Source organism: Cervus elaphus, chromosome 20, assembly GCF_910594005.1.
Source record: "Cervus elaphus chromosome 20, mCerEla1.1, whole genome shotgun sequence".
Taxonomy (NCBI): domain Eukaryota; kingdom Metazoa; phylum Chordata; class Mammalia; order Artiodactyla; family Cervidae; genus Cervus; species Cervus elaphus.
In genome coordinates, this window is record NC_057834.1 from 121,575,350 (window position 1) to 121,595,672 (window position 20,323).

The 20,323-nt window shown below is 44.8% G+C and overlaps 1 protein-coding gene and 1 non-coding gene across 3 annotated transcripts in view; one reads left to right on the forward strand and one right to left on the reverse strand.

Annotated features, from left to right (window-relative positions):
• Window positions 1–434: 434 nt before the first annotated feature.
• LOC122678414 lies at window positions 435–550 on the forward strand. The gene has a single exon (XR_006336090.1). It is a non-coding gene; the product is annotated as a U5 spliceosomal RNA (small nuclear RNA).
• Window positions 551–5,973: 5,423 nt separating this feature from the next.
• The window catches only part of ARMH1 (armadillo like helical domain containing 1), a 38,676-nt gene continuing 24,326 nt past the window's right edge, over window positions 5,974–20,323 (reverse strand). For both annotated transcript variants that reach the window (XM_043878838.1, XM_043878837.1), the window contains 6 exons: window positions 7,343–7,465; window positions 7,179–7,251; window positions 6,879–7,008; window positions 6,721–6,798; window positions 6,362–6,443; window positions 5,974–6,287 (listed from right to left, as the gene is read on the reverse strand). In XM_043878838.1, the coding sequence (XP_043734773.1) occupies window positions 6,169–6,287; window positions 6,362–6,443; window positions 6,721–6,798; window positions 6,879–7,008; window positions 7,179–7,251; window positions 7,343–7,465 (605 nt within the window). In that variant the 3' untranslated portion in view covers window positions 5,974–6,168. The remainder of the gene's footprint in view (window positions 6,288–6,361; window positions 6,444–6,720; window positions 6,799–6,878; window positions 7,009–7,178; window positions 7,252–7,342; window positions 7,466–20,323) is intronic.

Here is a 20,323-nt window from a genome sequence, read left to right on the forward strand (position 1 = left end):
AACCATTTTCCCCCCTCCCTCCTGGTTTTACTGTAACATTTGGGAAAAGAATAGATGTCATCCCTTAAAAAAAGATAAAATCGAATTTTCTCGTTGGACCCTGCATCTATACTCTTGCCGATCTGGCTTCTGCTCCGCCCCCTAGTGGTGGCTCTAGTGGTGCCTTAAATTTTAAGGCATTTCCTGAAATGCGACGTTGGAGAGTCAACTTCATTTACATACCCACAATGCATTGCATTCAGGAGCGTGCCTACTTTAAAGACTAGATCCTTTTTTTCCTTTTTATTTCTCTCCTACTTCTGAAAAATTAAGATATTTTCATAGAATTATCTGAGATAAGGGCAGAACTTACTCGCTTTTGGGCGGGTATATAGTTACCATTGCTGTCTTAGGACTTACGGTTAACCGAGGACTGTGTGCCGGAACTATGCCGCATACTCTGGTTTCTCTTCAGATCGTATAAATCTTTCGCCTTTTACTAAAGATTTCCGTGGAGAGGAACAATTCTGAGTCTTAAACCAATTTTTTGAGGCCTTGCTTTTGCAGGGCTTATAACCTTGTTTAAAAATAGACTATAAGTTTAAATGTAGTTCAGTATGTTTTTGAGTATCTACGTGTTTGTATTGTTTGCATAAGTCTTGTTTATCATTTACTGCTTGCTGTTGTTGACTTTGCTGGGTGTTTGAGATTTTCTTACTCAAGTTTTATTTTTCTTGTTGTGGGGTTTGGTTTCAGATTGGTTGCAGGTAGTTTTAAGAGGTTGTGTTGTGTCTGGAAACAGGCAATGCTAAAACATTCTTTGACACAGAAGGGGTCCGAGTGATAAATCGGCCGCTGAAGAGCATTTGACTTTCTCCCAGGGACCGCGCAGTCATGAACGATGAAAGTACAGTATCACAGAAGTGGAAGCTACGTTTTGTTATGAGGGCTTAGAATTTGTTCTGCGAAGGCCACCAAACATAAACTTGGATGGTCTTCTGTGTCTGTCACGGGGCTTGGCATAGAAGAGTCAGTTGTTCAATAGATGTTTGCTACTTGTGAAAAATCCAGTTAACCCGGTTTTGTTTAGGCCTTGCGTTAAAATTCAGGCTTGGGCATATCTATTCACAATTTTCACGAGGGGGATACCTGAGCATGGCAGGCAGGCAGGCAAGAACCCCACCCACTCTGGGGCTGTGGTTTCTAATTAGTGCACTTGGTGTATGCTTTAGAATTGGAAATCCTGGAAATTCCTTGATGGTCCAATGGTTAGGGTTTTATGCTTCCTCTGTAGGATGTACAGGTTTGATCCGTGGTTGTGGAGCTAAGGTCTTGAAAGCTGTGTGGCACAACCGGAAAAAAAAATAAGTCCTCAAGATTATCTGTAATTTTCAGTTTTTATGCGAATCAAGACAGCAAGTTAAAAAAAAAAAAAAAGACAGTAATTGCTATAAATTTGAACTTTAAAAATAAGATTATACTACATGACAGCTGGGCTTCCCCCATAGCTCAGTTGGTAAAGAATGTGCCTGAAATGCAGGTGACCAGGTTCGATTCCCGGGTCAGGAAGATCCCTTAAAGAAGGAAATGGCAATCCACTCTAGTATTCTTGCTTGGAGAATCCCATGGACAGAGGAGCCTGGCAGGCTACAGTCCATGGAGGTCGCAAGAGGTGGACACTACTAAGCCACTATCACCAACCACCACATGACAATCAAGTGCAATATATTAATACAAACCTTAACTGGATACTGAACGAAAAACAAATACTTCTGGAGGTCAGAGATCTAGAATTAAGGTGTTGACAGGGGTGCATTCTTTCTAGAAACTTGGGAAGTCGGGGGAAGAATCTACGTCTTTGCCTTTAGAAAGCCGCCTTCATTCCTTGGCCTGTGCAACCTTCCGTGCATTACTCTAAACCTTTTGCTTCTGTTATGTCATCTCCTAACTAACTATGGATTGTCCTGCCCTATAAAGACCTTTGTACTTACCTGGAACCCACCTAGATAATCCAGGAGAATCTTCCCATTTCAAGATCCTTAATCACACCTGCAAAATTCCTTTTACCACATGAAGTAACACATTTTACAGGTTCTTGGGAATAGGATGTAGATGCATTTGGAAGCCATTACTTAGACTACCACAATAATGATACAGTAATTATGCAAAAGGATGTCCTTATTCTTAGTAGAAACATAATGTGAAGTTTTTAGTAGTCAACTTTTTAGTTGTCAAATGTCATATCTGAAACTTAAAAAGAGCCCAGTAAATAGAAAATGTGTCAAAGGGTCTAAGTATTCACTGTATTATTCTTTCAACTTTTTTGGTAATTTTGAACTTTTGAAAGTTAAAATTTGGGGTGGGGGAAAAAAAATTAAAAAAAAATAATAAAAAGTTGGGGTGGGGGATAAATGTATATTAATAAATTTCATGTAACGTATATTTGTTTTAGATATTTGTAGTATACTTAAGATTTCATTTTAAAACATTCCATTGTTATTAAACTATTATACCAGAGTTTTGGATTTTTTCCTGTATTTTTTTGATTTTCTAATTATTAAAATTTCCAAAATTTTCTGGGGTACTGTTTTTAAAATAATTCTATAAAAAGAAAGGCTATTTCAAGACTAAAACAGTAAGAATGACTGGACACCAAAGGACAGGACATATCTTTAAAATAGGAAATTCATTTAGCTTTAAGGAAAACATGCTGGGTATTTTGTTAACTTTTCTTTCCTCCCTCTGCCCAAATAGAGGAAAGTGGAGGCTCAAAATCCCAGTTAGGGGTGAGGCTAGGCAGTCTTTGACGACAACATCCGGGCCACTGCTGCCCTCTTGTGGCATCCTAGAGAATTACTGCCATCTGATTTCATTTCCTCTGACCTTGAGGGACAATTCCCTCACAATAACTCAGTAATTCATTCATGTGTGCCAGGCACTATTCTCAACATTTGGGAAATATCAGTAATGAAAACAAATATTCCTGCCCTACTGGAGCTTACATTCAGGTAGGGAGACAGATAATTAAAAAAATACATAAATAAGTGATATGGAATAAACAGGTGAGTAGCAGGGGTTAGGGATTAGAATACAGGGACTGGTAGTGTGGGATGCAACTAAAAAAAAAGAGTAACCCTCATTGAAAAGCTGACTTTTGTGTAAAGAATTGAAAGAAGGTGAAGAAATCAGCCATGCAGATACCTGGGGTGAGAGTTCTAGGAATAGAACCTCTTTCAAGTGTTCAACAGAAAAGCCTGCACAAAAGTCCTAAATAATGAGCTTCTTCGTCAGTTTCAAGAACCACACACTGCCAATGCAGGAGACACAGATTCAATCCCTGGTTCAGAAAGATCCCACATGCCCCTGAGCAACTAAGCCTGTGTGCCACAACTATGCAGCCTATGCTCTAAGGCCTGGGAATAGCAACTACTGAGCCCATGTGCAAAAACTACTGAAGTCCTGGAACCTGTGATCTGCAACAAGAGAAGACACCACAATTAGCTCAAGATTGGAGAGTAGCCCCTGCTAAGATAATGTCTTAGGAGATAACCTTCCTTCTTGATCTTGTAAGGGGCCATGATGACCCAGGACCCAATTCTTGCATTGTAGGTGTGAATTGCATTGTATACATAATTTATTTATTTATTTATTTTTGTATACATCATTTAATGTACAACCTTCTGTCTCAAAAACTTATATAACTGAGCTTTGACCTCTAACAAGTGGAACAGTTAGAACTTTCTGAAAGGCTGTTCCCAGTTTATAATCCTCAATTTGGCTAGAATAAAACTTTCCATTTCTTTCTTAGATCTACTGATTAAATTTTTCATTGACAACAAAATGAGGTGGAAATGTTTAGCTGGAAAGAGAAATATGGGGGGTACTACCTTTTGCCCCCTTCTGATGCCTATGTCAGAAGCTTTCTCTATCTCCTTTATACTTTAATAAAACTTTATTACACAAAAGCTCTGAGCGATCCAGCCTCGTCTCTGGCCCCGGATTGAATTCGTCTCCTCCGGAGGCCAAGAATCCCACGTCTTATTGTTCAGCAACAACCTTTCATCTTGGGGGCTCATCTGGGATCCTTCAGGACAAGATGGGCCTGATAATCTATGTGAGCCTACTTCTGCTGACTCCAGAAATCCTGAGTCTGCCGTTTGATCCTCAAGACAATGCCTTCCTGTCCTGGGCTCACTCCTATGCTGCATTCCACAATCGGTCTAACTGCAGGGTCTGCGGAGCACTCCCCTCTTCATCAGTGGAAGGCGTCCCATGGTGGACATCTCCACTTCAAGGAAAGGACTTTCTCCAAGTCTGCAAATACCTTCAACAATCGCATGTGATACCTCTTCTTAAACTGATGACATCTAACAACCTTAAGGTGGACTGATGTAACTATGGACATAATGTGACTTTTCATTTTGATTTTAACTTGGTTTAATGACTATTTTGCCTTACATCTGTAACTGTATAATGGGGTTTTCTAACTGTCTAAAAGCTTTTAATTTACAAATAGTTGTCCGAGCTCCTATGAGTGCCACAGCCTCCTCCAACTATTACTTGGAGCCCCTGGATCAGACATCCTCAGTATGAGGATTAGGAGAATATGTTGCCTCACCAATTTAGGGACAACGCCCCTTGTCAGCTCGGAAGCAGTTATGGAATGAGAATGACGCCCCTTTTCCCTAGGCAACATAATTCTCCTAAAAGAAAAGGGGGGAATGAGAGAGTCATTTCCTAGGCAGGTTGATAAGAAGTCTAGGGGTCCCCAAGGAGAGAGAGGTCTGGGATATTCAAGGAGGAAGAAAGGGCAAACTTTTTTTACTTCTTTTCCTCTACATTCCTTAGGATTATATAACAATAATGTATCCTGCCTGAGGACAGTCTTTGGATTAAACCCTCTGGCTAATTCTGTTATCTTAAAACATAAATTATGGGAGTAGGTCTGGTCTTTACAAGGATGTATCCTGCCTGAGGACGATTTTTGGATTAAATCTTCTGGCCAACTCTTATCTTAAAATGTAAATTATGGGAGTAGGTCTGGTGAGGTCTTTACAACCTCCAGACATTCTTTGGATTCATTGGAGAGTATATAAGTCCATTGCTAACACTAGCAAAGGGGGGTACTCTTTTGCTCCCTTCTGATGCCTATGTCAGAAGCTTTCTCTATCTCCTCTATACTTTAATAAAACTTTATTACACACACACACAAAAAAAGAGAAATATGGGAGTCTTGTATATAAGTGGTATTTAAAGTGACAGGGGGACTTCCCAGGCAGTCCAGTGGTTAAGACTCCATGTTTCTACTGCAGGAGGCACGGATTCTAACCCTGGTCAGAGAATGCCTTATGACATGGCCAAAAAAAAATTTAAATTAAAAATAAATACATAAATACAAGTTAAAAAAATAAAGTGATGGAATCACCAGGGTGTAAATATAGAGAAGAGGCTCAAGGTCAAAGTCCTGCTTCCCTCTACCTTGAAGGAAGCTGCGTTGAAAAGGAGGAATTCATAAAAATGCTTCCCAGGTGGCTCAGTGGAAAAGAATCCGCCTGTGATGCAGAAGACACAGTGATGTGGGTTCAATCCCTGGGTTGGGAAGATGTCCTGGAGGAGGAAATGGCAACCCTCTCCAGTATTCTTGCCTGGGTAATCCCAGGGAAAGAGGAACCTGGCGTGGACTACAGTTCATGGGATTGAAAACAGTTGGACATGACTGAGCCTGCATGCATGATCAATCAGCAAAGAGAATGAAAGAAAGCAACCAGAGAAGCAGGAGAGAACCCAGGTGGGTGTGGTGTCCTGGAGGTGAGAGTGCAGGGCCAGTAGGGACTGGAGGTGAGGCCCACTCCTCACGATACCTCCTTGAATCTTCTAGGAGGTTGGTGGTCCTTCCCTTCTGACCAGCTTTTCTCCTTGATGAGCAGAGACACCCTGGTCCATCATCACAGCTCTCACTGGATCTCCCTCTGCCCTCCACACATGGACACGACAGACAGCAAGACTTGTTTATTGAAGACTTCCCAGCCGACTCTCTCTCTCCACCACTGGGGGGCAGAACCCCCCAGCTTCCCACGGAGGCTAAGAGGAGTCTACAGGAGCTTGACTGTGACTCCTCCCTTCTGCCAGGCTTCCCTGCCACAGAGCCTTGGCTCCCTGGCTTGCCTCCGGGGCTCCTTTTTCCTCCTCTTACTCCTTTTCTTCCACGTCCTCCTTCTGGAAGTGTGTGATGTAGGCCACCTGATCCTCATTAGAATGGCCAACGTAAAAGCTCATGTTGCTGCAGGAGAGGCCGCTGAGGTGCAGCGCTGGAGGCAGGGAGATGAGCCTGAGGCTGGGTGCCACTGCACCTCTGGCCCAGGCCCCTTCGCTCCCCACTCACCTCTGGCGACATTGACTTTGTTGGCCGCCAGGATGTCCGCCTGAATGCTATCTATTTTCATGTACAGATTCTCGGCATTGCTCTGGGGACAGAAGCAAGGGAAACCTGGCTAGATGCCAGGGGAGCCTGGACTTGGAGTTGGGCGTGGGCAGAGGGAGGCTGCAGGTTGCAGTCAGGCTCTTAGCCTGCCAGGATGGGCCGGAAAGGGAACGGAAGGGTGCCAGGTGGAGAAGCCCAAGCAGAGCAGTCCCTTCTGTCTCCCGCCCCAGCCGGATCTTGTGTGGGGTGTCCATGGCGGGGGGGGGGGGGGGGAGGGCGTGAGTGCGGCAGGCGCAGGGCCACTGTTTTGTCCCACTTACTAGGAAGAGCTTGTAGAGTTCCTCCCCCATGGTCTTGCGCACGTGCTCCTCCACCACCGGGAATAACTCCACGAAGTACTGCGGTAGGCGGGCGGGGATGGGGCGTGACTGCAGTGCCCGCGCGCAGTGCCCGCCCGCCGCCCCGCCGCCCCGTGCACCTCCAGCGTGAGGCTGGCCTGCCGCTGGCTGTTGCTGTGATCCGTGTTGCCCATGGCGGCCATCAGGCTGTGTACCACCCGCAGGTGCAGCATCTCCTCGGCCAGGGTCGTGTTGTGGCGCGCCAGGATCCTGGGCGGAGGTGGGGTAGTTTGGGAGCGGGGGTGGGGTAGTTTGGGGGCGGGGTGGGATTCGGGCTGCGGTGGTAGGGTGGGACCCTTCGAGGCTGGAGCCCTCCCCCAGCGCGCGGGCAGCGCTGAGCCCGGCTTGCAGCATCCGCCCACCACCTGCGGCCCGCTTACCCGATGGCCTTGGCGGCGGCGGCCTGCTGCAAAAACAGGGGCAGGTGGGCGGTGAGCTCGAGGACCGAAGAGTCTGGAGGAGGGAGTGGCCGTGAGCCTGGGAGGAACCCGCCTCTCCCTCCTACCCCGCCAGGGCCCATCCCCCAATCCAAGCGGATCCCTACCGCTGACGATCTCGGAGTGCAGTTTGCTGGTCTCCTTGAAGGACGGTATCAGGAGCGCTACGAGGCCCTTGAGCAGCGCCGGGCGCACGTCGTAGTTGACCAGGTCCTTGATCAGCTCGATGGCTGGGGAAGGCAGAGGCGCTGGAGAGGCCGGCCGCTCCACTCACTCCCCACCCCCGCGAGGAAGCACCCTCCCCCTTCTTTATCGACCTTTCGTAGCACCTCTTTCCGGCCAACAATGTGCCAGGCTGTGGGCAGCTGGCCCTGCCCTCCTGGAACTGGTGGTTAAAGGAGAGAGGGAGGAGGGGGCCGAGGTCCCCCGGTAATTAACAGAAGCAGCTAGAGCGGGAGGAGGAAGCGTTTGAGGCATAGAGGCTGAAAAAGCCGAAGGCCGCGCAGAGGCAAGGCCGCCTCCCGCCTTTGAGGAATCTAGTAGATTTTGTGGAGGGAGGGGTCCGGTCTTCAGAGGGAGACAGGATGGGGAAAGACAGGGGGTGAGAAGGAGACAGAGCAGGTGGGTGGGGATGTGTGGCAGAAAATGAGAAAAGAGGCAAGGCTGACAGAAGTTTAGAGAAACTGAGTTTCTGACGAACACTTGTCGAGGCCTTGTTTGCCCAGGCTGTGGGCTGAGCGCTGTCGGTATCCCACCGCCGCTCGCCGACCGGGACCGAAGAGGTTCGCTTTGCACCAGCACGACGACTGTTTATCCCCATTTTACGTTTGAGGGGATCAGGCACAGAGGGGGAAAGCACTTGCCTAGGGTACCACAGCTAGGAAGTGGTGGAAGCAAAAGGAGGGAAAGATTGGGTTAGGAAGGAGGAGGGGACTAGAATTTATTGAGGGGATTTTCTGTAGCTACTTCCCAGTCGTTCCAACTTTGACTCAGCCTTTCGGCCAATCTGCATAGGAAGCCGACTGTGCCCCTAGACCAGTTTAGTGATAAGTGCTGTAAACGGGGTCCGTGGGCTGTGGGAGTACCTGGGAAGATGGCGGAGGGCAGAATATTTTTGTAAGAAAAAGGAACCAGAGGGAGACAGAGATGGATGGTAATGCGGTGGTACACCAGATAAACACAGCGGGTGGGGTGGGGTACGGCGGGGCTTGCAGCGTGGAAGACAGAAATGCTCTCTCCTTCAGCTTGAGAATCAGGGCCACCAGTCTCTCCGCTTACTCCGAGGGGCGAAGTTGTTTCCCTGATTAGCCTATTTGCATATCAAAACGCAACGTTATGTTATCTGTTTTAATAACTAAAGTTACCCGTTTTATTTTCTTGTTAGGACATCTTACCCAGTAAGAACATGGTGATGGTGATGGTTTAGTCGCTAAGTCATGTCCGACTCTTGCGACCCTGTGGGCTGGAGCCCGCTGGGCTCCTCTGTCCATGGGATCTTCCAGGCGAGAATACTGGAGTGGGTTGCCATTTCCTTCTCCAGGGGAATCGTCCAGACCCAGGAATGGAACCCGGGTCTCCTGCAATGCAGGCTGATTCCTGCATTGGAGGCGGATTCTTTACCGACAGTTACCAGGGGAGTAAGAACATATTTAGGGATAATTCTCTACAATGGAAGAAAGGCTTTTGTTGGTAGGTGCAAAGGCAACACAGGTCATAAGGGTGTATCTGGGAGAATGGGCACTGATGGTAGAGATATACTTGCTTTCATGGTTCACTTTCTCCTCTGGTTACTTTTTATGTCTTAGCAAACACTTCTGTGAAGAAGAACAATTGAGACTGGTGGTGTGATCTTTTGAGGTTTTACTTATATGAAGCTAAATATGTAGACTTTGTGGACTTCCTAGGTAGCTGAGTGGTAAGGAATCTATCTGCCAAGGAGACAGTTTCAATCCCTGGGTCAGCAAGATCTCCTGGAAAAGGAAATGGTAACCCACTCCAGTATTCTCTTGCCTGGAAAATCCCGTGGACAGAGGAGCCTGGTAAGCTACATAGTCCATGGAGTCAGAAAAGAGTCGGACTCAATAAATGAACAACAACAATTCCTGATGTGTAGAAATAGGTTCTGAAAAGTAGAAGGTATGACCAACTTGCATCAGAAGACAGTTTCAAGTTTAAGCTGTAGGTTGGGAAATAGGGTGTCTGGTTCCCTGCCCCCAGCTGTTAAGTGAGGCTCTACAGAAATTATTGGGCTTCCCTGATAGCTCAGTTGGTAAAGAATACGCCTGCAATGCAGGAGACCCCGGTTTAATTCCTGGGTTGGGAAGATTTGCTGGAGAAGGGACAGGCTACCAACTCCAGTGTTCTGGCCTAGAGAATTTCATGGACTGTATAATCCATGGGGTCACAGAGTCGGACACAACTGAGCGACTTTTTTACTTTTCTTTTTTTCTACAGAAATTATATAGCAAGCTTACTTGTGAACATAGGTGCAAAAATTCTTCACAAAATATTAGCAAATTGAATCCAGCAGTATGTAAAAAGAATAATGTACCATCTGGGAATGCACATATATCATCTTCATAGAAAAAAAAGTTTGACAAAATTAAATCTCAGTTTGATAAGAGCTATCTATAGAAAGCTATATATATATATATATATATAAAAGAAAGCTATAACAAGCATCATACCTAATAGATGAAACATTGGAAACTCTCCCTTTTGGATGAGAAATAAGGCAACCTCCCATACTTTCCTCTCCAGGAAATCTTTAGTAAAGAGTAAAAGATAAATCATCTGAAGAGAAACCAGAGTACACTTAGCTACATTTGCCACTGTTTTCTTAACTGATTATAACTCGCCAAGACTGGAATCTGTTCCTGTACTATGGCCACGCCTCCAGGAAAATCTGTAAAAGAGAATTTTGGAAAAGATGTACTATCTTTTTCTAATCTCTGGAAGAATTTGTGTAAACCTAGAATTTTTTTTGTTGAATGTTTGATAGAATTCTCTGAAGCTTCTGATCCTATGGAAAAATTACTGATTAATTTTCTTTAATAGTTAGAAGGCTATTTGGGTTTTCTACTTCTAAGTCTGTTTTAGTAAATTTTATTTTCTAGCTGTTTTCATCTAAATTTTCAAACATATTTAAAGAAGTTTTCATTATATCATTAAAAATCATTTTAATGAATGTACCATCTATAATGATGTCACCTTTTAAATTCTTAGTATTGATATTATGGGTTTTCTTTTTTTTTTGTATCAGTTCCCTTTGCCCTCATATAGCATGGAAGTAACATAGATGGATTTCATTACAAAGAGGAGTCCTGATTTCAGAGAACCTGAATGCTATATAGTAGTCAGTAAGCATGACTGCCCTTTGCTATAAAGGGGGAAACTATATTTCCCAAAGCTGTTTGCCAAACAGACATCCTTGAAAATGTAGTCTGGAATGAAGAGCAGTAAATATATAATTTACAATATATGCAGAAATGTGAAAGACCTGTCTCTATGGGAATTGTCTCCTAGGATTATTTTTCTTTTGCTAGAAGTAATCCTTTAGCAGATATACTGGCTCTGTTCCTGAATTTCTAGGGAAAGCATTCAGTCTTTCATTATTAAGTATGTTAGTTGTATATATATGTTTTTCCTGGTAGATGCCTTTTATCAGGTTGGGAAATTCTCTCTCTTTTCCCTTGTTTTTTTTTGGTCATGCCATGTGGCTTGCAGGATCTTAGTTCCCCAACCAGGGATTAAACCCAGGCCCTTGGAAATGAAAGTGTGGAGTCCTGACCACTGTACTGCCAGGAAATACCCAGGGAAACTCTTCTCTAGTCCTATTTTTCTGAGAATTTTAAATTACAAATGAATGTTGAATTTTGTCACATGCATTTTCTACACTGATTGATCTAATAATGTGATTTTTCTTCTCTAGCCTGTTAACTTGGTAGATTAAATTGGTTGATTTTTGGGATATTGAACCAGACTTGCATTGTTGGAATAAACCTTACTAGGTCTCAGCCTGTTTTTTCCAATCACAGAATCAAAGAATTATTCTCCCAGCAGTAAAATTCTCAAGGATGTTTGGTGCTACCTCTTCCAGTTCTTGGCAGTCTGGGAGCAGGCCTTCTGGGGCAGCCCTTTTCGCTTGTGGGCCAACCTGATTCAGAAACAGCTGGCCACTGCTTCTGCACTTTCTCTTGCATCCAGTTCTACTGAGGTAGCCCTTGCAATGCCAGCTATGCTTCACTCCAACCTCTGATTACTCAGGTATGGTTCTAATTTGGAATCACAGAGACAGCAACAGTGTGGAGGGAGAGCCAGCAGCACACTGAGCCTCCCTGGATTCCCCCAAACACTTTTCCACTTGGACAGAAATGAAACCTGGGATGCCTCTGGACACTTGGCAGCTCTAGCCTAGTGCCACAATCCCCAAGTCTTTCTCACTTGTTCTTTTATTATTTGGTTATGAAACCTTTTCTTCCTTTTTCTTGAATTAGTGCTGCTTGGCTTTGGGGTCTGAGTAGTTATTTCCTCCTTGTATCTGACTACAAGGGCCTGGTCAACTACAGCACAGCTCTTGGTACTAGCTGGGTACTTGTCAGGCTCGAGCTGGTGGCATCTTAGTGCCAGGATGCCCTGGAAAAACTGCCTCCCTGTACCTCAGAGAGTTCTTCCTGCAGCAAGAAATGATTCGGTGAACATTCAGGGTAAAAACGAACGGATGAAGATATTTCAGTGACATTTCCCTGACCAACAATGGCATATTCCACCCACATGGGACCAAGCACTTCAGGAGACAAATATCTGGTTCTGTCTGTTCAGTTTAGACCAATGTTTGAGGCTTAATTGATTATGTATCTGCTCCTTGATTATGCATGTAGATCCTTTACAAAATAAAAATTTATTCACTGAATCACTTTTGATTGAGTTTTAAATTTCACAGCAGTCACTGTTTACACCCAAAGTGGAAGTGCTAGTTCCTTCCAGAACTAATACTAGTTCTGGAACTAGTTCTGGAACTAGTGCTAGTTCCAAAAGAACCACAGCCAGTTACAACTCTATACCCTGTGCTAGTTACTCATTGTCTCAGACTCATTCAGAAAGCAGAAGGAACAGGAACAGGAGACCTTTGGCAGCTTTGCCTGAAGCCTGTGGTGCTGACAACATCCAACTGGCCTAAATTGAAGCTGCCATGGATTTATTCATTGGTTGATTCATTCATCTAACAAAATACTTCTTGACTATCTTCTCTGTGCCAGATCCCTGTGCTAGGGCCTTCAGGAGGCCTAAGATAATACAATCCCCGCCCTCAGGGATAACACAGTTCGATGGGGAGTACCAGTAAAGAAACTTGCGTTTATGATATGTTAAAAGAGCCGTGGGAACAGCTGGGCTGGGGTGAGGGCATGTTGAGGGGGTGGAGAAGGTGGCAGTGAACGAGCAAGGCCGTGAGGAGAAGAGAAGGAAGGAAGAACGTGGCGGGTGCCATGTTGGATAGTATGTGCCCACCCTGGTGGCCAGGCAAGCTGGGAGGTGTGGCTGGCACTCGGGGTGCTAGACCATGGAGTGAGAGCCAAGGCTGTGAGGTGGGTGGTAGAGCTAAGACAAGCCAGCCTCAGCTTCTGGAGGCTTTGCATGCTCCCCCCACCCTATAGAGCAGATGTTTTCTCATCTTTCATTTTAGAGAAGACTTAAGACTCAGAAATATTGACAAGCTTGCCCCAGGTCAAATAGCTAATGAGTAGTGAAATAACCCTGTTGGATTCCAAAACTCATATTCTTCTCCATTAAACTAAGCCCCACTGCCTCCTCTTTGGTGGAGGACCAGGAAAGGAGACAGTGTGGGCACCATGAGGGAGAGATGGAGGTCGGTGTAGATGTGAGAAATACAAAGACTTGAATTACAGCAGTGGAGACAGAATGGAGAAGGCGGAGCAGATCTGAATGATACTGAGTTAGAGTTGACTGGACTTGTTAGAATTGATTGAAGGTGGGAAGCAAGAGGAGATGATGATTACCCACATGTCTAGCCTGGGCTGATTGGGTGCTTTTTTTGCTGAGACTGGGACCTCAGAGAATGAAAGGTTTGGAGTAGGAATATCAGGATTCTAATTCTGAACATGGTCAGTGACATCCAAGGGGAGATGTCTAGAAGGCAAGTGAATATGAAGGTTAGGTCCTCAGGCTCAGGAGACAGATTTCAGCTTCACAGCAGCCACCCAGCCACTCTGACCCTCAACCACAAAACCTAGGTAGTAGTGATGCCTGCCTCATCAGCTTGTTGTGAGGACTCAATGAGGAAAGAGCTAGAGCAGTACTTAGTATATAGTCAATAACTCTATCTAAAGGCTTCATTGTTGTTCGGTCTCTAAGTCGTGTTGACTCTTTGGGACCCCATGGACTGCAGCATGCCTGGCTTCCCTGTCCTTTACTATCTCCCAGAATTGGCTCAAACCCATGTCCATTGAGTCGGTGATGCCATCCAACCATCTCATCCTCTGTTGCTCCTTCTCCTTTTGCCTTCAATCTTTCCCAGCAGCAGGGTCTTTTCCAATGAGTCTAGTCTTCGCATCAGTTGGTCAAAATACTGGAACTTCAGCTTCAGCATCAGTCCTTCCAGTGAATATTCAGGGTTGATTTCCTTTAGGACTAAATGGTTTGATCTCTTTGCTGTCCAAGGGACTCTTGAGAGTTTTCTCCAGTACCACAATTCAAAAGCATCAATTCTTCAGCAATTCTTTCTTTATGGTCCAACTCTCACATCCATACATGACTACTGGAAAAACCATAGCTTTGATTGTTTGAACCTTTGTCGGCAGAGTGATGTCTCTGCTTTTTAATATGCTATCTAGGTTTGTCATAGCTTTTCTTCCAAAGAGCAAGCATCTTTTAATTTCATGGCTGCACTCACCATCCACAGTGATTTTGGAGCCCAAGAAAATTAAATCTGTCACTGTTTCCACTTTTCCCCCATCTATTTGTGAGCTATTATTATTTCCTTCTTTTTTTTTTTTTTTAGGGGGCTACTCTCCCATCATACTCAAACCCCTCATGTGCATAAAATGAGACTGAAATGATTACCTTCTGACCAGGAGATGTTCCCTGGAATCTAAGCTTACTGGATTGCCTTACCTTTGTATATTTGAAATGTAAATATGTACCAAAAGAACTTTGCCATGAAAAGCAACATATTTAGTATCAGCATGCTTGTAACTCACTTTAATTAAACTTTGTTGTTGTTTAGTCACTATGTTGTGTCCAACTCTTTTGCGACCTTGTGAAAAAAGGTTCTTCTACAGCCTGCAAGGCTCCTCTGTCCATGGGATTTCCCAGGCAAGAATACTGGAGTGGGTTGCCATTTCCTGCTCCAAGAGCCATTATTTCTATCATTATACGTGGTAATTAAAAGCAGGGGAGTGGGTGAGGTGCCACAGAACCAAAAAGAAAAGAAGAGAAGATGACCTAGGATTGAATCCTAGGAGAAAAAGAAACCAAAACCTAAGGGACTGCTGGAAGAACAGGAATGTATGAAGGGCCAAGAAGTAGTATTCAGAGAGAAAGGAGGAAGCCAGGACAGCGTGGGTCTGGGAAGGAAGGGATCAGAGTCCGCAGGGAAGAGGATGTGATCAGGAGGGTTTGGAATTGAGAGCTCATGCCCAGTGAGGCTGAGAAGACGCTCCGCAGGGCCCATGCCCATTAATTTGACAAGTAACGCATTGGGTACCTGTCAGCTACAGCGCTGGCACTGACTGAGGCGGCAGTAAAGAAAACATGTAAGGAGCACGCCACCAACACTGGAAGGAAACTACAGCGCAAGGGGAAGGATTCCTCCCATCCAAAGAGCAACCACAGAGCCCATAGCCTGTCAGCACTGAAAGAAAGCTCTGTGATCACCTGTCTGATAGATGCAGAAACCCAGAACAAAGACTTGCCCGGGGGATCTCAGTGACTAGGAGACAGTCTGCAGCAGTAGGCTTCACGTTCATGTGTCTCAGAAATGGCACTGCATCTGGGAATTGTGGCTCTGTCAGGCAACCGTTTCCAGCGCTCTCAGCTCTGATGAAGTCAATTTTTACAATTCTTTGCTCCTAGAGCTGGCGAAAACCAGTGTCCTGTCCTTTTTTCCACACCCAGGCAAGACTGCCACCTACTGGTCACACTTAAGAAGGCCGCCTCAGTGCCATACATTCAGAGCTTTGCTTCCTTTTCCAGTAGATTTGGGGAATGGCTAACCACTCCAGTATTCTTGCCTGGGAAATCCCATGGACAAAGGAGCCTGGCGGGCTACACTCCATGGGGTTGCAAAAAGTCGGACACGACTGAACGACTTTCACTAAAATCTCGCTTACTGCAGGGTGCGGACCAAAAAGAACTGTGTCCACAAAGTTTTCAGTATGTCTCCTTTCAAGAGGTGGGGCCCAATTCTCTCCTCCCCTTGTGTGTGGGGTCAGCTTAGTGACTGTCTTCCAATGAAGAGAGTAAAACAGAAGTGACATATGCAGCTTCTGAAATTAGATTATAAAAGATACCGGAGCCTCCTCTTTGCTGTCTCTTGGATCACTTGCTCCAGGAGAAGCCAGCTGATATATTGTCAGAACACTCAAGCAGCCCTATAGCAAGATCCACGTGGTGAAGAACAGAGGCTTCCTGCTGACAGCCAGCACTAGCTTGCCAAGTGAGTTAAGTGAGCCACCCTAGAAGTGGGTCCTCCAGGTCTGGTCACGCCTTTGGATGATGGTAGCCCCAGCTGACCGCCTGACTACAACCATATGACACACCTTGAGCCAGAACCCTGACTCAGGTAAGCTGCTCCCAGATTCCTGATCCACAAAATCTGTGGGAGATAATAAATGTTCATCTTTTTTTTTTTAGCTACTGGATTTAAGGGTGATTTATTATATAGGCAATAGGTAATGAATATAGATGGACTGATTTAACAGCTTTTGTGGATTTCCGCAAAGTTTGAATACAATGTCTTTCATGTTGCCTTCATGGCAGCATTATAAGGAATCTTCATTTGTCTTTGCCTGAGCTCTCTGAGGCTGCAGTGGCAGTGGGTAGGGGCAAGGAGGGGAGACCTGATGAGGAAACTTGCTGGAGGTCACCGTGCAGGGCCTAGACTGCCCATCCTTGTGAGAAGAGGGGATGGGAGGGGGTTTGGCAGAGAAAGGGAGGACAAGGGCCAGAGAAGGGGGCCAATGAAGGGTAGGAAGTGGGTGTGGAGGGGCAGAACTTCTGAAAACTCAGAAGTTTCGGCTTCTCCCAGCTCTCTTAGGCCCTACGAATACAACCAAGAGGAGCTGCTATACACTTTAACTTTTTAATTTTTATTTTTTGACTGCCCTAGGTCTTCATTGTGGTGCTTGGGCCTCTCTAGTTGTGATGCTCGGCTTTGTTGCCCCACAGCATGTGGGATTTTAGTTCCCCAACCAGGGATCGAACCTGTGTTCCCTGTATTGGAAGGCAGATTCTTAACCACTGGACTACCAGGAAAGTCCTTATACTTTAAACATTTAAAGTAAACATATTTTCAGTAAATTGGTGATTTGGTGAACTGGGCACTCAGCAAACTGGTCGTCTGGCCAGTTGATTTTTGGGCAAGCATACATTTGGCAAATTAATTTACAGTGACGGATCAGTTTCTTATTAAGTCATACATAGTAATTTTTATGATCCTAAGATAATAATTTAATTGTAACAGATACTAATATATTTACCCACACAGATATATATTTCAGATTCCCAATAGAATTAATTTCTCCTTCCAAAAAAGTTTGTGACTTTGACATTTCTCTTCTTCAGGAAGGCAGACCAGTGAGTGATGATTAAGTCCCCATCTGCCACTAATTCCTGGAATAGCGATCCTCCCTGGGAGGAAACTGCCATTTTTCACTTCAGAGTCATTATAAATGGAGATAAATTCCAGGCAGGACCACTTTGGAGAAGTCCCCCCTTAATTTTAATTTTGACTCTTTTTGGTTGAATGGGATCATTATTAAAAGAAATTCTAAAATCTTAATTCTATGGGAAAAAAAAATCCTCAGAAATTAGCGGATGTAGGTGTCAGAACATTTTCCCTCATTATTTCTATGAGAAAGTGAATAACAGATGAGAATGGACAATCAGAATCTCCTGCAGTGGGGACCAGAAAGCTATGACTTGGTCCCAGGTTTCCTCTTCCACTCTTTGTAAGAACCTGGAAGGGCAGGGCATTCCCCACAACTTTCAAGACAGGGCTCCCGGGGCTCCCTGAACCACAACTCCTCCCAGGGCCCCTGCATAGCTGTGGGGGAGATGTAATGTTACAAAATCCAGCTCAGCCAGACAGACATATTTCAGGAAACTGCATGAGAATACTGAGACAGGGAAGAAAGAGAAGCTTATCTCACCTAGACAGACATAGAGCCAGCACCACACATGTGCCCCAGGTGCCACACGTCCCACTGTAGTCGTTTTTAAAGCTTGGTCATAAAATTATTTGATCCTACTCCCATCAAGCAGTAGAAGCTGCTTGCTTCCCTTGAGTCTGGGCAGGAAGTGACGCTATGTGACTTATGAAACTAGGTCAAGAAATGCTATGCAGCTTTGCTCTGGAATGTCTTGGAAGCTTGCTCAGGCTGCCCCCTCTCGGAATCCGGCCACTGAGCTCAGAGAAGCCTAAGTCACAGAGCTACAGGGAGAGGCTGCAGGAAGGTGGGCTGCAGGACACAGGCCCAGCTCTGAGTCCCACCTTCAAGACCCAGCACAAGTCCCAGTCTGCTGGTGCAGCTCAAGGCTGGGACTAGGGCAAGGCAAATGAGGCATTTGCCTGTGTTGCAAAATTTAAGGGAGGGGCCAAAACCCAGTAATCAAGAAAGATAATTTTTAATGCAATTAAAAATGAATGCAAGGGACTTCCCTGGTTGTCCAGTGGTTGAGAATCCGCCTCTCAATGCAGGGAATGAGGGGTTGATCCCTGATCAGGGAACTAAGATCCCACAAAGCTGAGGAGCACTAAACCCTCAAACCACAACTAGAGGGGCCCACATGCCACGACGACTGAGCCCCTGTGCTCTGCAACAAGAGAAGCCACCACAATGAGAAGCCTGCATACTGCAATGTAGACCCAGTGCAGCCAAAAAAAAAGCAAAACGATTTATGATGAACAACCTGTCAAAATGTTATATAAAACCAGAATCGGTAAGGGCTTCCCTGGTGGTACAGTGGATGAGAATCCACCTGCCAATGTCGGGGACACAGGTTCAACCCCTGGTGTGGGAGGATTACACACGCTGCAGAGCACCCAAGTCCTTGTGCCACAACTACGGAGCCTGTGCTCTAGAACCCCTCAGCCGCAACTGCTGAAGCCTATGTGCCCAACACTTGTGCTCCAAAACAAGAGAAGTCACCTCAATGAGAAGCCTGCACACTGCAATGAAGATCCCCGTTTGCTGCAACTAGAGAAAACTGCGTGCAGCAACGAAGACCCAGTGCAACCAAAAATAAAAACAAAAACAAAAAAACACAGCGTCAGTAAGAGTGCCACATGGAGCCATATTGGAGCGTGAGACAAAAGGAAAAATCAGTAAGTGATGCTCACTAGCTTCACTCTAGTTCCTGCTGTGGCCCCCATTGTCTTTCAGCTGAAGCCCTGGATATCATGGAGCAGAGACAATTTATCTCTGCTACATCATGTTCAAATTCTTGACATACATAATATGTGAAAATGAAATAGTGATTGTTTTACAATACTAAAATTGGGGTGGCTTGTTATAAGAAGTAGATATATAAGTAGATATATATATATATAGTAGTTATATATAAGTAGTAACCAGAATACCCATCTTCTGCTTGAGAATCTTACCATTTCCTACCTTCCTTCTCTTTTTCCTCTTCTGAACCCTGTGCCTTGTTCTTAAGAACTCTCAGAAAGAGTCACTTAAGACACACAGCCTCCACGTAGCCATTTAGGCTGAAAAAAACTAGGTATTTCAAATTCTATTCCCATTATCATGACTGTTAGTACAAATTAGGGTATATACAATTCAGTCATCTCAATTTATTCGGTTCAACAAATATTTAAGCGCTTACTCTTGCCAGTACCCTTTAAGCATTAGGGATACAACAGTAAACAGAGAAGGTGAAGTCTCAGCTCTTCTGGAACAGACTTTCTAATAGAGGACAGACAATAAACAAATAAGTGAGGTCATTTTCGAAGGAGATAAATGCCATGATGTAAGATGATGGAGAAAGACCTAGAGGATGGTGGGAAGGAATGGGGAAGCTTAGAGAGAGTGGTTGGAAGGCCTCTCTCAGAAGTGACGTCTGAGAGGACACTTGAAATTTGAGAAGTTGACCATCAATTCAAGGCCTACAGCTTTGCAAGCCATGGCAAGTACACAGTTCAGGCCAGGTGCAATGGGAAGCTAAGGAGTGATGTTGCTTAGTTTATGTTTTAAAAATGATAGTGACTGTAGTAGGGGAATGGACTGCAGGGGCGCAGAATGGAAGCAGAAAGATAAACTAGGAGACAGTGAGAAAGTCAAACAATAGCCAATTGTGGATGTGACTGGTGATGGAAGTAAAGTCCAATGCAGTAAAGAGCAATATTGCATAGGAACCTGGAATGTTAGATCCATGAATCAAGGAAACTGGACGTGGTCAAATAGGAGACGGCAAGAGTGAACATCAACTTTTAGGAATCAGCAAACTAAAATGGACTGGAATGGGGAATTTAACTCAAATGACCGTTATATCTACTACTGTGGACAAGAATCCCTTAGAAGAAATGGAGTAGCCATCATAGTCAACAAAAAAGTCCGAAATGCAGTACTTGGATGCAATCTCAAAAACGACAGAATGATCTCTGTTCATTTCCAAGGCAAACCTTCAATATCACAGTAATCCAAGTTGATGCCCTGACCAGTAATGCTGAAGAAGCTGAAGTTGAATGGTCCTGTGAAGACCTACAAGACCTTCTAGAACTAACACCCCAAAAAGATGTCCTTTTCATTATAGGGGACTGGAATGCAAAAGTAGGAAGTCAAGAAATACCTGGTGAAAGAAAGTGAAAAATGAAGTCACTCAGTTGTGTCCAGCTCTTTGCGACC